The sequence below is a fragment of the Tursiops truncatus genome, chromosome 16 (genome assembly GCF_011762595.2).
Source record: "Tursiops truncatus isolate mTurTru1 chromosome 16, mTurTru1.mat.Y, whole genome shotgun sequence".
Taxonomy (NCBI): Eukaryota; Metazoa; Chordata; class Mammalia; order Artiodactyla; family Delphinidae; genus Tursiops; species Tursiops truncatus.
The window spans coordinates 26,505,441-26,525,390 of NC_047049.1; the positions used below are offsets into that span (position 1 = coordinate 26,505,441).

The 19,950-nt window shown below is 45.6% G+C and overlaps 1 protein-coding gene across 1 annotated transcript in view; it reads left to right on the forward strand.

The window, feature by feature from the left end:
- Positions 1 to 19,950, forward strand: part of FBXW4 (F-box and WD repeat domain containing 4) — an 81,034-nt gene that overhangs the window by 51,078 nt on the left and 10,006 nt on the right. The window contains exon 6 of the mRNA XM_033841969.2: positions 19,082 to 19,147. Coding sequence (XP_033697860.2) covers positions 19,082 to 19,147 — 66 coding nt within the window. The remainder of the gene's footprint in view (positions 1 to 19,081; positions 19,148 to 19,950) is intronic.

A 19,950-nucleotide genomic window follows, 5' to 3' on the forward strand; every position in this document is an offset into this window, starting at 1 on the left:
TAGTGATGAAACAACAAAACGCCTTCCTCAATAGAAGTGTTTCTCCTCCTCCCACTCATTGTGTGGCCTGAAAGCACTTACCGTGGGCGGGCAGAGGGAGGGACAGAGACAGGCCAAAGTGGGTAGAAAATGGCCGGGGCTTAACACCTGGGCTGACTAAAAATCACGAGTACCCAGGAAGACTGAGGAGAGAGACTCCTCCTGCAGGGCACAGTGGGTACATAGGGGTTTATATGTGGGGGGCATGCGTGTGCCCACGGACTGCTCTCCTCTCCTCATCAGGAGTGGAAACACCAAGCAGTGGGTGCAGCTGTGTGATTATGTGTGCAGCATCTTGGGTGCCCCCTTACCGAAAGGAGCAAACACAGGCTGTATGTGTGTGTCTACTTGTGTGTGCCTTCTCGGCAAAGGAGGGCAAGGCCAAGACAGCCCAGCTGGGCATATGCACCTCTTCCCAAGGCTGTGACTGGGCCCATGTTCTCTGTCCTCCCAGGAGCCAAATACCTACATCTGGGAGTTGAGCCACAGCATAGCTTTCCACCTCGGATAGTCAGCAACTGAGGGCTGAGTGGCCGGCAGCCACCTACTGGCCCTGGGCCAAGAATGGTCTGGGGGGAGGTGGTGAAGGATGGACCTGTAATCTCAGTGTTCTTCATGTTGCTTGGGTGGGGGTGAGGTATGGTGACTCAGCAGGAAAGGGATCAGTGGCCTGGGCTGGCATGTGCTTTCTTGGTATCTGGCGTGGCTGATACGGCTCATGGTGGGACTCTCCAGTTGGCAAAACCCCTGCCTTCAAATTTCTTCTTCCCAAGGAGAAGCACAATTTGGAAAGATAAGGTGATCTTATTTTATCTTATCTGGGTAGGGCAGTAGACTTACACGTCAAAAGTCTGTAATTTGGTAATTTATAGGTGTGTATGCACACGTGTCCCCACAGATCACAGGTGGCATAGGTAGGTAGGTACCGTACCCCACATGTTGGTACTTTAAGGGAAGTTCTGGTGGCGCTGATGGTGGGCATGACGTTGAGTCAGGTACTGCCCCGGCCCCAGCGCTTCCCTGTGGCTCCTGATGTGTTTGGCCTTTATTCCAGTGTTCCAAAGAGGTGAAATGAAACATTGAGGGGTTGACTTTTCCCAGAAAACAAATATGCCAAGTTATTTGCCTAGTAAGGGGCGTTAGGAGGTGGAATTTGGTGCCTTCAGGCTGGCCGTGGGGAGATGAGGGCTGCTGACAAAGTTCTGAGTAGGAGCATGGAGGTGAAGTTTTACGTAGAGCAAGGACTGGGTGGAATTTCGGGGTCTTGGGTGGGTGTGGAATAGCTTGGAGAGAAGCAGGAACGGGGAGCTGCTCACTGTGTCTGGCTCCACACCGTAACTACCTGTAAGGAGATGGGTCTTTGGAGGAACCTGAAGCTCAAATGCTTGTCATGTTTTGATTCAAAATTTTTATAGGTGTATATAGATAGATACACGTAAACACATGTACACATGTGTCTATTCATGCAATATATAGTGATATGTTTACAGCGTTTTTATATAACATCTGATATCATTTATTATTTTATGCTCCAGAATGTGGTTGCCCATGAATGGGCCCTGGTTTCCTCATACTTAATTTCTGATTTATGACTTCAAATGTCCTTCTGACATAGGGCCAGCTTCAGTTAAAAAAAAAAGAGTAAGAGAGGGGAATTCCCTGGCAGTCCACTGGTTAGGACTCTGTCCTTCCACTGTAGGGGACACAGGTTCGATTCCTGGCTGGAGAACTAAGATCCCACAAGCCACACTGTGCGGTCAGAAAGAAAAAAGAGTGAGAGAGTTTTTTGGGGGGACTGCTTTAGGTATATGTGGGGTTTTTTTTTCACATCTTTATTGGAGTACAATTGCTTTACAATGTTGTGTTAGTTTCTGCTGTACAACAAAGTGAATTGGCTATATGTATGCATATATCCCCATATCCCCTCCCTCTTGTGTCTCCCTCCCACCCTCCCTATCCCACCCCTCTAGGTGGTCACAAAGCATCGAGTTGATCTCCCTGTGCTATGCGGCTGCTTCCCACTAGCCATTCATTTTACATTTGGTAGTGTATATATGTCAATACTACTCTCTCACTTCGTCCCAGCTTCCCTTTCCCTGCCCACCTTGTCCTCAAGTCCGTTCTCTATGTCTTTGTCTTTATTCCTGCCCCAGCCACTAGGTTCATCAGTACTGTTGTTATAGATTCCATATATATGCGTTAGCACACGGTATTTGTTTTTCTCTTTCTTTTTTTTAGAATTTTTCTCTGGCTTGTCATTTGTGTTTGTGTTTGTGTGTGTGTCTGTGTTTTTGTTTGTTTTTTGGCTGCATTGGGTCTCCGTTGCTGCACACGGGCTTTCTCTAGTTGCAGCGAGTGGGGGGCTACTCTTTGTTGTGATGTACAGGCCTCTCATTGTGGTGGCTTCTATTGTTGTGGAGCACAGGCTCTAGGCGTGTGGGCTTCAGTAGTTGCAGCATGCGGGCTCAGTAGTTGCAGCACACAGGCTATAGGGTGTGCGGGCTTCAGTAGTTGTGGTGCGCGGGCTTAGTTGCTTCTCAGCATGTGGGATCTTCCCAGACGAGGGATTGAACCCCTGTCCTCTGCATTGGCAGGTGGATTCTTAACCACTGCGCCACCAGGGAAGTCCCTGTTTTTCTCTTTCTGGCTTACTTCACTCTGTATGACAGAATGTGGGTTTTTCGGTTTTATTTTTTGTTTTTTAAGAAAAACAAAATTTTATATCCTATGTGTGAACTTTCTGCTTGGTTCCTTCTTCATTTTTTGGTATTTGTCACTCAGAGGGATTCAGCAGTGGAATATTTGAGATTGCTCATAGAGTCAGATTTATTTTTCCCTTGGTTTTGGTACCATTGGTACTGGATCAAGATAGGAAAGAGATAAAAGAAGTTGTAACAAAGGAATTGCTTGGGGTTACAAAGTTTTAATTTTGGGTGTGTGTATTTTTAAACTTTTAATTTTGTAGTAAAGTTAACTCCTGTGTTTTCATCACTATTTTAATTATTTTGTGTGTCTTTATTCAAGTCAGGTAAGTGCCTGGAAAGTATCATTAAACTGCCTATTTCTCAGATGCCTCGCACCCTAGTTGTTGAAAATGGAAGGGTCTGAGAGTGGACCAAACTCTGTCCTGTCAGAGTGAGCCTTGTGGTTTCAGGCAGAACTTTCACTCTCATCAGTCTGTAAAAAGGAATCCCAGAGGCCAGATCTCTGAAGATCAGGGCTTTCTTCCTTAGAAACTGTAATCCCATCCCTCAAGCAGCATCCTTGTTATCTGCTCTTGTATAGACTGTCTTCCCCACCCACTTCTGTGTGGGAGAGTAGATTTTTTCCCTGGCGCTCTCCTTGGGCCTAAGTATAAGAGAACACCTCATCCCCCATCTGAAGTTCCAGGCCAGACGGTGTTGCCCTGTTTATCTGCTCTCCTAGCAGACCCACCAGCTGTTGATTTCATGGTCGAGGTGTCTTTTCTTAGCCAGGCCTCAAGGTGTCCCATAGGTGCCTGGCAAGACCCTTTGGTCATCTGTCAGTGAGGGCATTCAGGTGGGTGAGAAGCCCAGTGACTACCGCATAGAGGTTCTGTAGTGGTCAGGACAAATTGGTTGGAAGTGACAGAAACCAAATTCACATTAACTTGAATAAAACTGGGAATGTTTAGCTCATAAATCCAAGGGCAGAGCTGAGCAACCAAGCCAAAGGAAGAGCACAAATGCAGCGGGGCTCAGGAATATCTGGACCCAGAGACCACAGTGCTGCCAGGACTTACCCTTCTGGGGTGCTCATCTCTGTTTCTTCTTTTTTTTTTTCTGTTTCTTCTTTGATCTCAGCTCCTTCCTTTTTCTCTTGCCAAGAGCTTCTGAGTTTGGCAGCTTGTAGATTAGGTCATGGAGAGTGACTGGCATCCAAAAACCCTAGGGCAGAGACTCACTGGCCCTGCTTGGGTCAGCTGCCCACCCCTTGACCAGTTAACTGTGGCCAGGGAGGGAGAGTATGTAAGAACATGGGAAGTCTCTCAGGAATCACCTGTATGGAGAGAGCGTATAGTGCAGACAACAGTGTCTAGTATTTTCATAAAGGGCAAATTACTCCTTGACATCCAGTCCTAAAGTGTCTAGGTGGATGGCACTAGTATGTGGATGGTAACTGAGCTCAGAGCCTTGGCCGCCAGCTCTCAAAGTCAGTCAGTCTGGAGGGAGCCGTGGCACTGCAGCCTTTTACCTCCTTTCTCACTTCATTACTGCTCTGCTGGTTAGACATTCCGCCTCTGTAAGCTGTTGATGGTGTCCTTAGAAAAACCTGCCACTTTCCTCATGTGACATGCATAGGGGAAAGAACCTGACTGTAGACACGGGAAGTTGGACAAATGAGCAGTGGCCCAGGACCCTCCCAGTGGGGCAGAGAGAGACTGGAGCCAAGTCCTGGGATGGCACAGACCTGACCTGGCTGGGCCTCCTCCAGAGGAAAATGACTAGCAGGTGGCCTGCATTAGGCTCCAGGACTCCAGCAGAACAGGATGGAACACAGAGACTCCTGCCTCTCTCCTCCTCGGTGCCATTATCGAGAGGGCAGGAAATCTTGGGGAGGAATAAAGTTCAAGTTCAGGATTCCTGGTGCTGCCAACTAATCTGGAAACAAGGAAGTTCTTTGGAACTTCGCCTTCCTGAGAAGCCCTGTAATGGAAGTCTTGCAGGAAAGGACCTCAGTATTCTTACTTTTCTACTATCTCCAGCTGTATGATTTTTCCACTTCCCCTTGTACAGTAAGCCTCAGTCTGTGCCAGCATGAGGACTCTGGGGCCTTTGGTGTCTATCATGACAGGGAAGGAGTTGACACGAGAGTTATTTGTTGAATTTTCACACCAAGCTGGTGGTCCTCCTCTACGATAGAGACCTTCTTTCTTGAGGGCTCGGTTTTTCCTACTGTGTACATAGACATAGTCCTCTCCTTTCTTCTCTTTTCCTTTCTTCTTTTCATGGATCCCACTTTTATAGCCCTGTTGTGTATAATTTATGATGCATAGCAGGCCCTCCTGGCCTATCAGCTTCCATGGCACCCCCTTCCCTCTCCTTGACCACTCCTCTACCACTAATAGCCTTCAGGGTAATGGTGGAAAATGCCACAGCAAGCAGACCAGGTTGAGGAGTACAGAGCTTCATCTCCCCTTCTCCTCCCCCTGTTTTGATGGAAGAGAAGTGATCCAGGGATGCACATGGTGGTGGTGAATCCATAGGTCAACACTCACACCCTCTGCCTCCCTTTTTTCAGCTTGCTTGATGTCACTGTGGGCTTCTTTTTGGAAAGTCATCAGGGCCTCTTTCCCTTTAAACCCTGTCAGAGTTATGAGGCCAGTGGATGAGGAAGGCCATGCAGTCAGGGAGTGGGTAGTGTGGGTGGGCTCTCCTGCCCTTTGATTCCTCAGAGAGAACCTCATTCTAGAAGGTCTTGATTATACTTTGATGCTTGCCACATGAAAATACCCTACATTGGTGCTTATGTAATGTTGAGAATAAAAATAAGAGCCAGGCCAGTCCATCTCTAGGGAACTCCATTGCTGGGCTTAAATGTGACAGTGGGTCAGGGACATAGGACCTCAGGATCGTAGGTCACACACAGTCCTCTTTGACATGTCCTCATCTCTCTTCTCTATTTGTGTTATAAACACTTAATGCTCCTGCCCAAATCTGGATCAGGTCTGAATCTCAGGGTCCCTCTGTGGTTTGTTAATGTGGGCATGTTTAGGAAGAATCAGATTTTAAAATTAATTGTTGAGTTGGTATCTGGGTTATCTGTGCATCTGTCCGGTTGAGCTCTACTTTCCTTTCTGTTTATAGGGCCACAGTTGGTTCTAGTGGTTCTTGTCTTCCTTCCATCTCATGCCCCTATTCAAATGCCAGCCACTGATGTTCATCAAGAAACCTGAAAAAACACCGGAGCTTGTCTGGCCTCAGTCTCCCCAGTAACACCAGACCATGTGGGCCACCCATGCCCAGGAGAAGACATTAGCAGCCTGATGACCCAGGCCTTGGACGTGACCACTACTATGATGACAAAATGGACTGTCTAAAAGGAAAAAGTGGATTCGTCTTGAAGTTGGAAATACATTTTGTGCTTAGCTAGCCAGAGCAGCAGCAGCCATTTGAGTACCTAGTACAGGGCACCGTTGTGGGGTAAGCCGTGCCTTCGACCCCTGATGGGCTCCCATCAGAGCTCAGTAGCTCACCCGTTTGAAGAAACTGGTTGTTAACCTCTTTACAGAGAGAGTGGTTGTGAAGCAGAAGTTTAGGGAGTACATACTACAAGAGCAGGGATGAAACTGGAGTTCTCATAGGCAACTGTTTCTAGACCTTAATCACTCAGAAGCCCTCCAGGTGAAGGGTCTCTGTCAAAGGGCGTCAGCCAGGTTCAGGAGGGAGCCATGAGACTGTGTGGTTTGTGTGAGATTCGGAATCATGTTGAATTCAGGTGCCAGTGATATGCAACCCTTCTTTCTTTTTATTTTATTTATTTATGGCTGCATGGGGTCTTCGTTGCTGTGCGCGGGCTTTCTCTAGTTGTGTTGAGTGAGGGCTACTCTTGGTTGCGGTGCGCGGGCTTCTCATTGCAGTGGCTTCTCTCGTTATGGAGCACGGGCTCTAAGCACGCAGGCTTCAGTAGTTGTGGCGCATGGGCTTAGTTGCTCCGTGGCATGTGGGATCTTCCCGGACCAGGGCTCGAACCCATGTCCCCTGCATTGGCAGGCGGATTCTTAACCACTGCGCCACCAGGGAAGTCCCCAACTCTTCTTTCAGGCAACTTAAAAATGAAATTCTTATTACCATCCTCCTTTTAATTTCTCATTTTCTATTTTGTTTTATTTTTTAGATAAGTAATATATAAATATGTTCCAATTGTAAAAAGTTCAGTTTAAAAATATATAAATTATATAGAATTATATAAATATATATGAGAATATAAAATTAAAATTCTCTTCAGCTTCCTGTGACCCCTCCCCCATCCTACCCCTTTTTCGTAGGAAGTCTGTATGTGTCACTCCAGATCTTTTAATTTGAAGCGAACATCAGACATCATATAATTTCATGAGTGTGTATGTGTATCTGTATACACACACAAATACATGGTTTTGCTTTGTTTTAGGCTCACAATATGCATTCGTTCTGCAACTTGAATTCTTCCTATGGGACCCATGTGGCTTAGAGGTCCTTTGCTGTCAGAACACATTCTTTTTACTGCTGCATTCTAATTCAGAATAATATAGATGCACCATCATTTACTTAGCCATCCTGCTGTTGATGGACACTTAGGCTGTTTTCAGTGGTTTGCTATTACCAACAGTGCCTCAGGAAGCATCTGTGTGCTTGCCTATTTGTACATATAGTCAGATATTTTTCTAGGAAAGATACTTAGAAAAAACTTGCTGGATTGAGGGGTAAGTACATTTAAAAGTTTTTAGATGCTGCCAAATTACCCTCCAGTTGGATTATATCAGATTATATACCCCACAAACAAAGTATATAAATACCTATTTCCTCTTACACTTATCAGTACTGGATAATATCAGGTTTTTAAAAATAAATTTTTTTGTTTCTCTAAAGGGTAAAAAATGATATCTGACTTTGGGAGTGAGTATAGAATAGTGATTAAGAACTGGACTCTAGAGCCCAACTGGCTGAGGTCAAATCATGAGTCTTCCCACATGCTAGTTGTGCGACCTTAGAGAGTTACTTAACCTCTCTATTCCTCAATTTCCTCATCTGTAAAAGGGGGATGATAGTGGTAGTACATACCTCATAGTGACTTAAAAAATTTTTTTTATTATGGAAAAATTCAAAATACGCAAAAGTAGAATAATTATCAACTCTTGGCCAATTTTGCTTCATCAATACTGCCCACACACTTCCTTCCCATATTATGTTGTAGCAGATATCAGGCATATAAATAAATATTTCAGTGTATATTCTAAAAGATAGTGATGCTTTTAAAATGGAATTATAATACCATTATCATACCTAGAAAAATATCATCAAATATGTAGGATTTTTTTTTTTTTTTTTGCCACCCTGCATGGCATGCAGGATCTTAGTTACCAGACCAGGGATTGAACCCGTGCCCCCTGCAGTGGAAGCATGGCGTCTTAACCACGGGACCACCAGGGAAGTCCCTGTAGGAATGTTTTGAGGGTTAAATGAACTAATTATATAAAGTGATTAGAACAGTACCTGGTATGTGGTAAATGCTCTATGTGTTTGCAGTTATTTTTCATTGTTTTCTGATTTGCAGTTTTTTGATTACTAGGAGGCTTAACATTACTTCATGTGTTTTTTTTGGCCAGGTATATATTTTTTTCTATAAATTACTTACTGAAAATTTTTGCTCATTCATCTACCTTTTACCCTGCGATTTATAGGATATCTTTATATGTTCTGGGTATTAATCTTTTGACTACTACATATATTTGGTGATCCCTTTCAGCCTGTTGTTTACAGTGTCTGCTGTTGTGTAGAAGTTTTTGTAATTTGGAGGTTAGTTCTGTCATCTTTGCCCTATGGTTTCAGAGTTTTGTTTTGTCTTATGAATGTCTATCCTACTTCAAGATTGTAAAACTATTTTCCTGTATTTTCTTCTAACACGTTTATGGGTTTTCTGTGTAGTTTTAAAAAATGTTTATGTCCTTAATCCATCTGGAATTGATGTCTGCTCTGAGGTAGGGCTCTAATTCTATTTTTTCCAAATGTGTGTCCTATGGTTTCTATACCATTTATTGATTAGTTCATCTTTCATCCACTGTCTTTATTATTTTTTTAAATAGATATTTATTTATTTGGCTGCACCGGGTCTTAGTTGCAGCATGTGGGATCTTTAGTTGCGGCATGTGGGCTCTTCGTTGCGGCATGAGGGATCTAGTTCTCTGACCAGGGATTGAACCCCCACCCTCTGCATTGGGAGCATGGACTCTTAACCACTGGACCACCAGGGAAGTCCCTTCATCCACTGTCTTTAAATGCCACATTTAGGATCTGCTGATACCCTACAAATATATGGGTATGACTCTGGATTCTTTATTCTGATCCATTGATCTATTTGTCTATTCTAGTATTGATAACATGGTCAAGTGACTTGATTCTCATTGTTCTTGTAAAAATATTTCTTGGCTCTTCTGTGCACCTTCTCTTCCAGATGAATTTTAGAATCAACTGATTAAGTAAAAAATCTTGTTTGGTTGGGACGGTATTGAATTTATAGATTAATTAGGGGAGAACTGACAGTTATAATCTTGAGGCTTCCCATCCAGGAACATGATATATCTCTCCACTTATGCAGCAATTCTGTGTCCATTAGTAAAGGATATAGCAGAGTATTTTCATATGGGGCTGTCTTGGTTTTTTGTTTGTTTTTGTTTTTTTCCGTTAGATTTATTCTTGGCTATTTTACAAAGAAATTGTAAAGAAGTAATTCTTTTTTTTTTTTTGCGGTACGCGGGCCTCTCACTGTTGTGGCCTCTCCCGTTGCGGAGCACAGGCTCCGGACGCGCAGGCTCAGCGGCCATGGCTCATGGGCCCAGCCGCTCCGCGGCATGTGGGATCTTCCCGGACCGGGGTACGAACCCGTGTCCCCTGCATCGGTAGGTGGACTCTCAACCACTGCACCACCAGGGAAGCCCAGAAGTAATTCTTTTTTGTGAATGGATTTCTAATTTCATTTTGGTTGGTGATTGCTGTGTATAGCAGCTCACATCTATGGGTACTTGCTGTGTGCCATACACTGCTTTAAGCATCTTATCTCATATAATTTTCACAGTAAGCCTGTGCCTAGATCCTAATATTATTTCTGTTTTATAGATAAAGAAACTGGGCTTTAGAGCCCAGTTAAATTGCTCATGCAAGATCACATGGTTACTGGGTGGCAGAGACAGCAGTCCTGAGGCCGCACTCCTTTCCACTATCATCCACAGCATGCCCTCCACCTCATCCTACTCTGGAATTTGTTGCAATAGTTTTAGTTGAGTCTTTTGGATTTTCTAGGTAGACAGTTATAGTGTCTGCAAATAAAGACCATATGTATTTCTTCTTTTTCCATGCCTCTTGTTAGGTACATAGTTTTGTGAATCAATGTTCATCATTTCTCAGGAAGTCTGACCCAGTCAGTTTTTCCTTTAGCACTGGAACATATTGCCATTTCTTCTTCTTGGGAGTGGATGAAGCTTGTGTTTAGAGGCCATATAGATGGAAAATAGAGTGTAGAAACTCTTCTCCAGCATATCTTGTTAAATTCAATAGATTGAATGAACATATGTTACTCCATTGTACTGTGAGACTTTGTTTTTAATGTAGTTAATTTTTTCTCTTTATTAACTCTGCCCTTCCATTGCTCAAGTTTCTAAGTTTCTATTTTTTTAATGATTTATTTATTTTTGGCTGTGCTGGGTCTTTGTTGTGGCATGCGAGCTTCTCTAGTTGCAGTGCGTTGGCTTCTCTAGTTGTGGCATGTGGGCTTAGTTGCCCCGCGGCATGTGGGATCTTATTTCCTCAACCAGGGATCGAACCTGCATCCCCTGCATTGGAAGGCAGATTCTTAACCACTGAACCAGCAGGGAGGTCCTTAAGTGTCTGCTTCTTGAGTGGAATTGGTTTATTTGGGAAGAGCAGCCACTACATCAAGCCTCCACCTGTTTAGCCTGGGCCAGGGTCTTATATGCTTGGCCAGGCTGCCCTTTTACCACTGGTTAAAATGGAAAATGAACATTTTGTGTTTCTATAGAGGAATTTCCCAGCTGTTGAACTGTACTCCTCTGTGGGGCAGCAGAAAGCCTGCTTTGTTGCCCTTGTTTGTTAGAGTTGCAGTAGGAGGGTGAGCCTTGGGAGGCCCAGCCTCTGGACATTCTTTCCAGAGCCTGACGTTTTAGGTGGCTTACTTGCACCATCCTGTCCTGATGAGGGGCCATCCCCTGAGAGGGGCCTGGGTTTTGTGTGTGTGTGTGTGTGTGTGTGTGTGTGTGTGTGAGAGAGAGAGAGACAGAGACAGAGAGAGACAGACAGACAAAACAGGCAGGCAGACAGACGGACACTGGGACAGGTGTTCCAGGCCTCTGCCCGCTGTGGGAATCAGGAGTCAGTCTTGCTCTCTACTGGCCGGCACCTAATTGGGAGAAAGATCCCTCCCTTCTGATCTGGCGCTTCCTGTCCTAACCTTAGGCTACTGGTCCATCCCAAAGCTTCAGCCCAAGGTATGCCAGGACCACTATTGCTGACACCTGCTCCAGCAGGCAGCTCATTATCGGGTCCACTTGTTCTTGGCTGTGAGTCAGCGGGCGGGAATGTCTGGTTATGTTGTGTTTTCTCTCACAAGATGTAAATAATATGCTTTTCCCTTTAAAAAGTAGCACATGCTCATTAAAGAAGATTTGGAAAATAAAATTTAAAAGAAGAAAGAATTGCTAATCACTCTGTTGCCCAAACACAGTCACTTAAAGCATTTTAGTGTGTTTCCTTCCACTCTTTCTTTTTCTACACCCAGGCTTTTTTTTTTTTTTTTTTTTTTTTTTGCGGTATGCGGGCCTCTCACTGCTGTGGCCTCTCCCGTTGCGGAGCACAGGCTCCGGACGCGCAGGCTCAGCGGCCATGGCTCACGGGCCCAGCCGCTCCGCGGCATGTGGGATCTTCCCGGACCGGGGCACGAACCCGTGTCCCCTGCATCGGCAGGCGGACTCTCAACCACTGCGCCACCAGGGAAGCCCCCCAGGCTTTTTTTTTAATTGAGGTATAACATTATATTAGTTTCACATGTACAACACAATGATTTGGTATTAGTATACAGTGCAAAATGATCACTACAATAAGTCTAGTTACCATCCGTCATCTCACATAGTTACAAGAATTTTTTTCTTGCTGAGAACTTTTAAGGTTTACTCTCTTAGCAACTTTCAGATGTGCAACACAGTGTTATTAACTATGGTCACCACGCTGCACATTACCTCCCCATGACTTATTTTATAACTGGAAGTTTGTACCTTTTGGCCCCCTTCACCCATTTCTCCCATCCCCTACCTCCTCCCCTTTGGCAACTACCAGTCTGTTCCTTGTATCTATGAACTTGGTTTTTCATTTTGTTTTGTTTTGATTTGATTTGTTTGTTTGCTTGTTTTTTATACATTTCACATATAAGTGAGATCATATAGCATTTGTCTTTCTCTGCCTGACTTATGTCACTTAGCATAATACCTCAAGACCCATCCATGTCACAAATGGCAAGATTCCATATTTTTTTATGGCTGAGTAGTATTCCGTTGTATATATGGATACCACATCTTCTTTATCCATTTATGCACCAAGGCATGCTTAGGTTGTTTCTATGTCTTGGCTATTGTAAATAAGGCTTCAGTGAACATGGGGGTGCATATATCTTTTCAAATTAGTATTTTTGTGTTTTTAAAAAATAAATACTCAGAAGGGAATTACTTGATCATATAGTAGTTCTATTTTTCATTGTTTTGAGAAAACTCCACACTGTTTTCCATAGTGGCTGCACCAATTTACATTCCCACAAACAGTGCACGAGGGTTCCCTTTTCTCCATACCCTCACCAGCACTGGTTATCTCTTGTCTTTTTGATAATAGCCATCCTAACAGGTGTGAGTGATATCTCATTGTGGTTTGGATTTGCGTTTCCCTGATGATTAGCGATGTTTAGCATCTTTTCATGTGCCTGTTGGCCATCTCTATGTCTGCTTTGGAAAAATGTCTGTTCAGGTCCTCTGCCCATTTTCTAATCAGATTCTTTGGTTTTTGCAATTGAGTTGTAAAATTGCAACTCTCTCTCTCTCTCTCTCTCTCTCTCTCTCTCTCTCTCTCTCTCTATATATATCTCCAAAATTGCAACTTTATATATATGTAATATATATAATATAAATATATATCCAAAATTATATATTTGGGATATTAACCCCTTATTGGATGTATGCTTTAAAAATATTTTCTCCTATTCAGTAGGTTGCCTTCTCATTTTGTTGATGATTTCCTTTGCTGTGTAGAAGCTTGTTAGTTTGATGTGGTCCCACTTGTTTATTTTTGCTTTTGTTGCTTTTGTTTTGGAGTCAGATCCAAAAAATTATTGCTAAGACTGGTGTCAAGGAGCTTATGGCCTATGTTTTCTTCTAGGAGTTTTATGGTTTCAGATCTCACATTCAAGTCTTTAATCCATTTTGAGTTAATTTTTGTGTATAGTATAGGATAGTCTAGTTTCATTCTTTTGCAAGTAGCTGTCCAGTTTTCTCAACACTATTTATTGAAGAGACTGTCCTTTCCCCTATTTTATATTCTTGCCTCCTTTGTAATTTAAAAAAATCGGTCTTATTATTCTTTAGTTTTATGAACAAAGTTGTGTTTACTTTCCCCTCACAAGCTATTCTTAAAATAGTTCTGTTAATGCTGCTTGTACCCTACTTTTTTTTCTTATAATAGTATCATAAACATCTTGTCTATATTCTTTGGGAACATCATTTTAAATGTTTGTGTAATATTCCATTAAGTAGATGGACCATCATTTATTCAACATGTTTTTGGTCTTGACTCCTTGAAGACAAGGCATATCATTCTTTCCCTTTTAATCCATTTTGATTCAATCACCCATGAAGTTGGCTAACCTTCTTTTGAATTTATATTTTCTGTCTGCACCATCTCTTTGAGGTAGTGGTATGCCAGTTGCTATGTGAAATGGAACTTCTTTTCATTTGCCTTAAACTTTACTCATTCAAGCTTCAGATAGGCTTCTTGGTCTTGTTATCCTTTAGTTTGATGAACGAAGTTGTGTTTACCTTCCCCTCCCTGCTCTTAAGCTTTAGTTCTGTGCACTCCCTCCCCAGCCGTCACAGGCAGGCACTGCTATATAGATGGTAGGCCCCACAGTGTGCTCCTGCCCCCATCATGGATGTGACTCTCAGCCTTCTGGTCTGTGGACAGCATTCAGGTGTATATTTCCCCACTGCGAGGTGGGATGTTTGCTGGTAAGAACAAGATTCCTTTGTCTTTCTTTTTTTTCCTCCCCAAGTACATCTATTTTCCTTCCCCTTGGGTGGCTTGGGGTGCCCTGTTGGCTGGATCTTAGGAACTGGCTGCCTCACCCTTCACCTGCCCTGGACTATGTCTCTCCTCTTCCTGACTTCTGTTGACCTCCTGTTCCCACTCCACTGGTCCCTCCCTCACAGTGCTGTCACTTGCACTTCTGCTACTAGCCTCTCCTCACCCAGTGAGTTTGTGTGACCTTCGCACTGCATTCATGCTTTGGGACTTAGCCGCTATAATGATGTCAATGGCGCAGGTTAGCAGATGGCGGCAACAGCGATGAGACCTGACATGTTCTAATGACTCTCTCCTTCCCACCCTTGCTGGCCAAGCCGATGGAGGGGCAGAGGTTTCCTTGAGGCATTTTAGGAGGGGGCCGAGGGAATTCGGGGGTCCCCAGGTGCCGATGAAGCCTGTGACCTTTGCTGCTATAATATCAGTGTTTCACAAGCAGGGCGGTTCAGGAGCCCACTTGCAGCCCATCAAAAATTGATTTAATTGCAATTTTTCCTCCAATTAGGAGCACTGGAGCCTGACTAATTGGAGTAATAGAGAGTAATAAGGCTCAGATAAAAAGCCTTCCTCGGCGGCCTTTGTATCTCGTGTCAGTGCCTGTCAGAGGTCAGAGAGCTTGCATATTCTATTAGGCAGCCCGGCCTTCATTTGTACAAATTAGTTTACCCAACAGTAATTAAAATGCCAATGCGGGTTGAAGAGAACTGAATACCCTTGATGGGCATGTTGGTGAATGATGTGACAGCTCTGGTGGCCTCTCTTGCCAAAGTGTGTCAGCCCCAGCTCAGAGGCGGCTGGGGCCTGGGCCAGCTGGGCAGCTCCAGGCCAGCCACGGGGCACAGCTGCCGAGCACGCCCCTTCTGCTGCCCCTCCTCAGAGCCCCACAGTCACTCCTTTCTTCTTCCAGGTGGAGTCGTTTGTTCACTTGTCCATTTGTTCATTCAGTAAGCATTTGAGTTTTCAGTATGTGTCAGGCATGATACTAGGTGCTAGGGAGAGAACTTACGGGGCACGGGGTGTAAAATCACCTGGGCTCTGGAATTAAGACTAACTGGGTTCAAATTCTAGTCCTACTAGTTGCTTGCTATGTGAGCTAGAGCAAGTTACGTTACCTTTCTGTGTCTCAGTGTCCTCGTCTGTCAAATAGAGAAAGTGGTACCTGCTACATAGAGTTACAAGGATTAGACAGGGAAATGCTTTTGAAACACTTGCTCAGAACCTAGCACGAGGGCTTCCCTGGTGGCTCAGTGGTTAAGAATCCACCTGCCAATGCAGGGGACATGGGTTTGAGCCCTGGTCCAGGAAGATCCTACATGCCGAGGAGCAACTAAGTCCGTGCGCCACAACTACTGAGCGTGTGCTCTAGAGCCCGCGAGCCACAACTACTGAGCCCGCGTGCCATAGCTACTGAAGCCCGCGTGCCTAGACCCCATGCTCCGCGACAAGAGAAGCCACCGCAGTGAGAAGCCTGCTCACCGCCAGGAAGAGTAGTCCCCACTCGCCGCAATTAGAGAAAGCCCATGCGCAGCAATGAAGACCCGGCGCAGCCAAAACTAAATAAGTTAAAAAAAATTTTTTTAAGTAAAATGGCTGAGAGCCTATTAAAAAAAAAAGGGAGGGGCTTCCCTGGTGGCGCAGTGGTTGAGAGTCCACCTGCTGATGCAGGGGACACAGGTTCGTGCCCCGGTCTGGGAAGAACCCACATGCCGCGGAGCGGCTGGGCCCGTGAGCCATGGCCGCTGAGCCTGCGCGTCTGGAGCCTGCGCTCCGCAACGGGAGAGGCCACAACAGTGAGAGGCCCGCGTACCGCCAAAAAAAAAAAAAAAAAAAAGAACCTGGCACGCAGCAAGTGCTCAGTCAATTCATAATGTAATTAAGAGGGTCTAAACTAAGGCAGAGGCAGCAGGGTCAACCTTCTATTCACCGTGCCCACACCCAACTAATTTTCCTTCGTACTTTCCTCTCCTCTGTTCTGTATCTTGCTGTTTTCTATTCCTCAACTTGAGTACCAGAACCCCTAACTCTCCTGGTCTCTCTGATGTGAGGGCTCCTACGTCTACTTCTTGGGCCTGATGATGATCTCTGTGATGCCAGGTTTGCCTGAGTTGGGGCCAGGAGGCCAGTACGGTAGGTTGGGGATCTGGGCAGGGTCTGGGACTGGATCCCGGACCAGAAATTGTAGAAGGCTGGCTTCTGATAAGGGCTTTCTGGTCCAAAAAGAGTAGAGTTTGTGGAGTCAGAATGACTTTTAGACCCTCAGGGTGAGAGAGTGCATGCACTTGTGTGAGAGCATGTGTGTCTATGCGTGTGTTGACATTTTTAGGTATTGCTGGTACTTCTCATCTGTTATCTGGTTGCACTGCTTATGAGGGACTTTACTGTTCCAACGATATATGACTGTGTCATGTGTCATTCAGGTCTGAGTCTGGTGATTTGGGAATTACTTCTCTAAGAAGCAGAGGGACCCCCCCCTCACAGCTCGTGTGACTAGCTTGCCCAGCCTTGTTGGCTGTGAGCTCTGGAAGGCCCTTTCAGTTGAGGCCTACAGGTTTGTTTGGGGCATCTCTTTGGGGCCAGGCGCCGTGCTGGGCACTGGAGTACACAAGAGCCACCAGACAGTCCATGAGCTCAAAATGAAGATGGGAAGATAACCCCCCAAATACCATTTGTCTCATGAAGGTGAGATCAGGGTGTGGCAGGACTTAAGAGGAAGGCCAGTCAAGCCACCAAGCAGCCAGCAGCTCCTGCCTCTGCCTGTTCAGCACAGGTTTGTCATCCCTGTCCCTGGACAGTCCCTGTGGTTTGGATGTGAGACTTGGTGAACGTTCCAAGCAGGACCTGGCTCCAAATCTGCTTGACTGTTGCATACATAGTTTTTTTTTTTTTTTTTTTTTTTACTGAGTGTTATATTTGATTACACCCTTAAGCCCTCAAATGCCAGGGAGACTCTCTACTCTCCCTCCTGTTCCTCCTCCCTGCTTCACATGGTTAAGCAAGGGAAAAGGGCAGCTTTTGGAAAGAAATGTTCATGGCCGTCATGTCCAGGCAATCAGGAAAGGCCCTCCTCCTGGAGGCAGAGGGCCGGGGCCAGGCCGGGTGGGCAGGGACAGAGGGCAGGAGTCCAGGGCCAGGTGTTCCCATCACCGGCCCGGCCTGCTGGGGCTCAGAGCTGTGGGAGCGGCAGGGATTCAGCTTACAGGTGCCTCCCATCTCTCTCCATTGACTTACCTTGGCGCTAAGTTAGGCCTGTTGCCTGTCAGAGGCCTGCCATAGGCCTCCTTAAGAGTTGTCTGTATGTCTGTGCTGGCGCCCCTCACCTGGCCCCCTACTCCTCAAAAGTCTGGAGAGCCCAATTGCCCGCGCGAATGATTTCTAAGTGGCTATTATGTTTCCAACCCAAAGTAATTGGCTTTACCAGTTATTAATGGATTACCCTCAAGAGAAAAATGTTGGTGGGGGAGGGAAGTGAGGATAACAGCTGGCTTTGTAGTTTGGGGCTTCAGTGTCCAGTGGCTGCTTCCCAGGCTGGGAGTCACTTGGGGCATGATGGAATGGCTGTTTTAGCATGTCACTCTAGTTTAGTGGCTGCTGGCATGCCTATGGGTTGAGAGGAAGCTGGGAAGACCGAGCATGTCCCTAGAGAAGTCTTGACTTGAGGCATGGATGCTCCAGGGTGGTTCATGTGGCCTTTTTGTCAGCCTGGGGTTGAAACATAGATCCCTGCCCTGCAATTTTGATTGTAAATCAGTGGCTTGGCCAATGCCTGCCCTAACATCTCCCCATCAGCAACTAGCAGGCCAACCCCCCGCCAAGCCAAAGCCATCGGCTTCTCAGAGCCCCAACTGCGGAAATCCACCTCCCCACGGACGTGCTTGGGATCAGAGAGCCACAGGTGCTGGGCAAGGCCAGGGCCAATGGACTGCTGTCCCACATTGCTAACATGTCATTAGTATGTCCTGTTCCTCCCCCCATGCCCAGACGTGTAGGGACATGGCCCTTCCCTGCCCCAGGGCTCCTGAGTGACATAACTGCTTTCAGCTCTCTTGTTCCAGTTTAGATTTTCAAGCCCAGGGTTCCTGCAGGCTCCCCCTCCCAACCCCTTCCAAATCCTCTAACAAAGGAGTGGTCTGGCGTGTGGGTTCAAGTTCTAGTCCTAGCACTATGGCCAGCCTGGCTCATTGCACAGATTTCTTCTCACTGGGTTTGGGCCTCCACTTAAAATGAAACTCTGCAGATTGTATATGTTGAACTTTTTAGGGGTTTAAGAGAGACTCTGGGAAATACTGAGTGTTCCTTCTCTCCTGCCTCTTGGCAGTGTCTGTCATTATCCTTTAAACTCTGTCTGACTCCTATCCCACTTCACAGCAGTCCTGGCTGCCTGGCCCCTCACATTCCCTACTTTCCCACCCTCACCTTTTCACGTTGTTACCCACCTTTCATAGTTCGCCTTTTCTCAGTTTGGTGCCTTTATACCTACCTGGTGCTTGTACCATGTTACCATATTCCCCCAGCTCTTAAAACCTTCGGTAAAGCCCCCCAGCCTCCCTCACCTCTGACCAGGGCATCCCCTTCTGGCACCCAGCAACCTATTCCCAGGAGACCATTTCTGTGGTGTGGCATTGTGAACTTGGTGTTCATACAACCGAAGCCCAACAGGCTTGCTCTCCCTTGGCCTCAGTTGTACATCTAGAGATCCATTTTTATGGTGGGCAGAGACTACCCAACCAGATCTAAGCAGCAAACTCAGCTATTGAATCCATGGGTCCTCTGGCCAAGCAGCTCTGGGAGGTTACAGCCCTCACTGTGCTTCCATATGGTTTTCCCACAACTTCTCTGATGGCTCTCTTGGCTGCTTCTCTCATCCTGGCTTAACCCCATGATCCCCTGGAGAATGAGCACAGCACTTCCAATTGTATAGCCATTTCCGCCACAAGTTCTGACAAGCCAGACCTAACTGCTCTCCTTTTGTTTGGCAGCTCCTTTGTGACAGGGACAGCCTGTTGTGGGCACTTCTCACCCCTAAGAATCTGGGACCTCAACAGGTAAGAGATTCCTGAGCCCACCATGGCTTCCAGGGTGGGCGGGGATGGAGCGGTTGGGAAGCAGAGGAAAGCTGGCTGAGCCAGCCCCTGGTTCAGTTGGCCGAGTGGTCCAGGAGGATGCTGGAAGGACCCTGCCCCAAAACCCACTGACAGCCTCCGCTGTGGCACCTTCACACATGGAATCATTTGTTAGCTTGAGGAGACTGTTGAAGTAATTTATAATAGGCAAATAATTTCATGTAGAATTTATGGTAACAACAACAAAAGTCTGGATGCATGATACTTCTTCTCTAAGGAGTGCCTGACTATGTGGCTATAGAAAATCCCATCTATCCTCAGAGACGGTTTTTCTAAAATAAAGAAATTTTGGAAGTGGCCTACAGATCCGTAAGAACAACAATACAGAACAGTTAGAATATATCCAGTTTTTGTTCACAATTCTCTGCCTTGGCAGGCTTGACACATTCCCATCTGATTACCTGCCATTCTGTTGGGGTTTTTTTAATCTTTCATTTTGACATAATTATAGATTCACAGGAAGTTACAAAAGTAGGAAGGCAAGGTACCTGTGTAACATCTTACATAATATCAAGTCTAGGAAGTTGACATTGGTACAGTCCATAGACCTTTATCTGATTGTACTTATTCGTGTGGTATGTGTGTGCGTACGTATTTCTTTGCAGTTTTATCCCATGTGTAGAGTCATGTAACTGCTACCGCAGTCAAGATAACTGTTTGTTCCATCAGCACAGAGACCCCTCATGTACCCCTTTATAGTTGCACCCATCCTCCTCCCCTCCTCC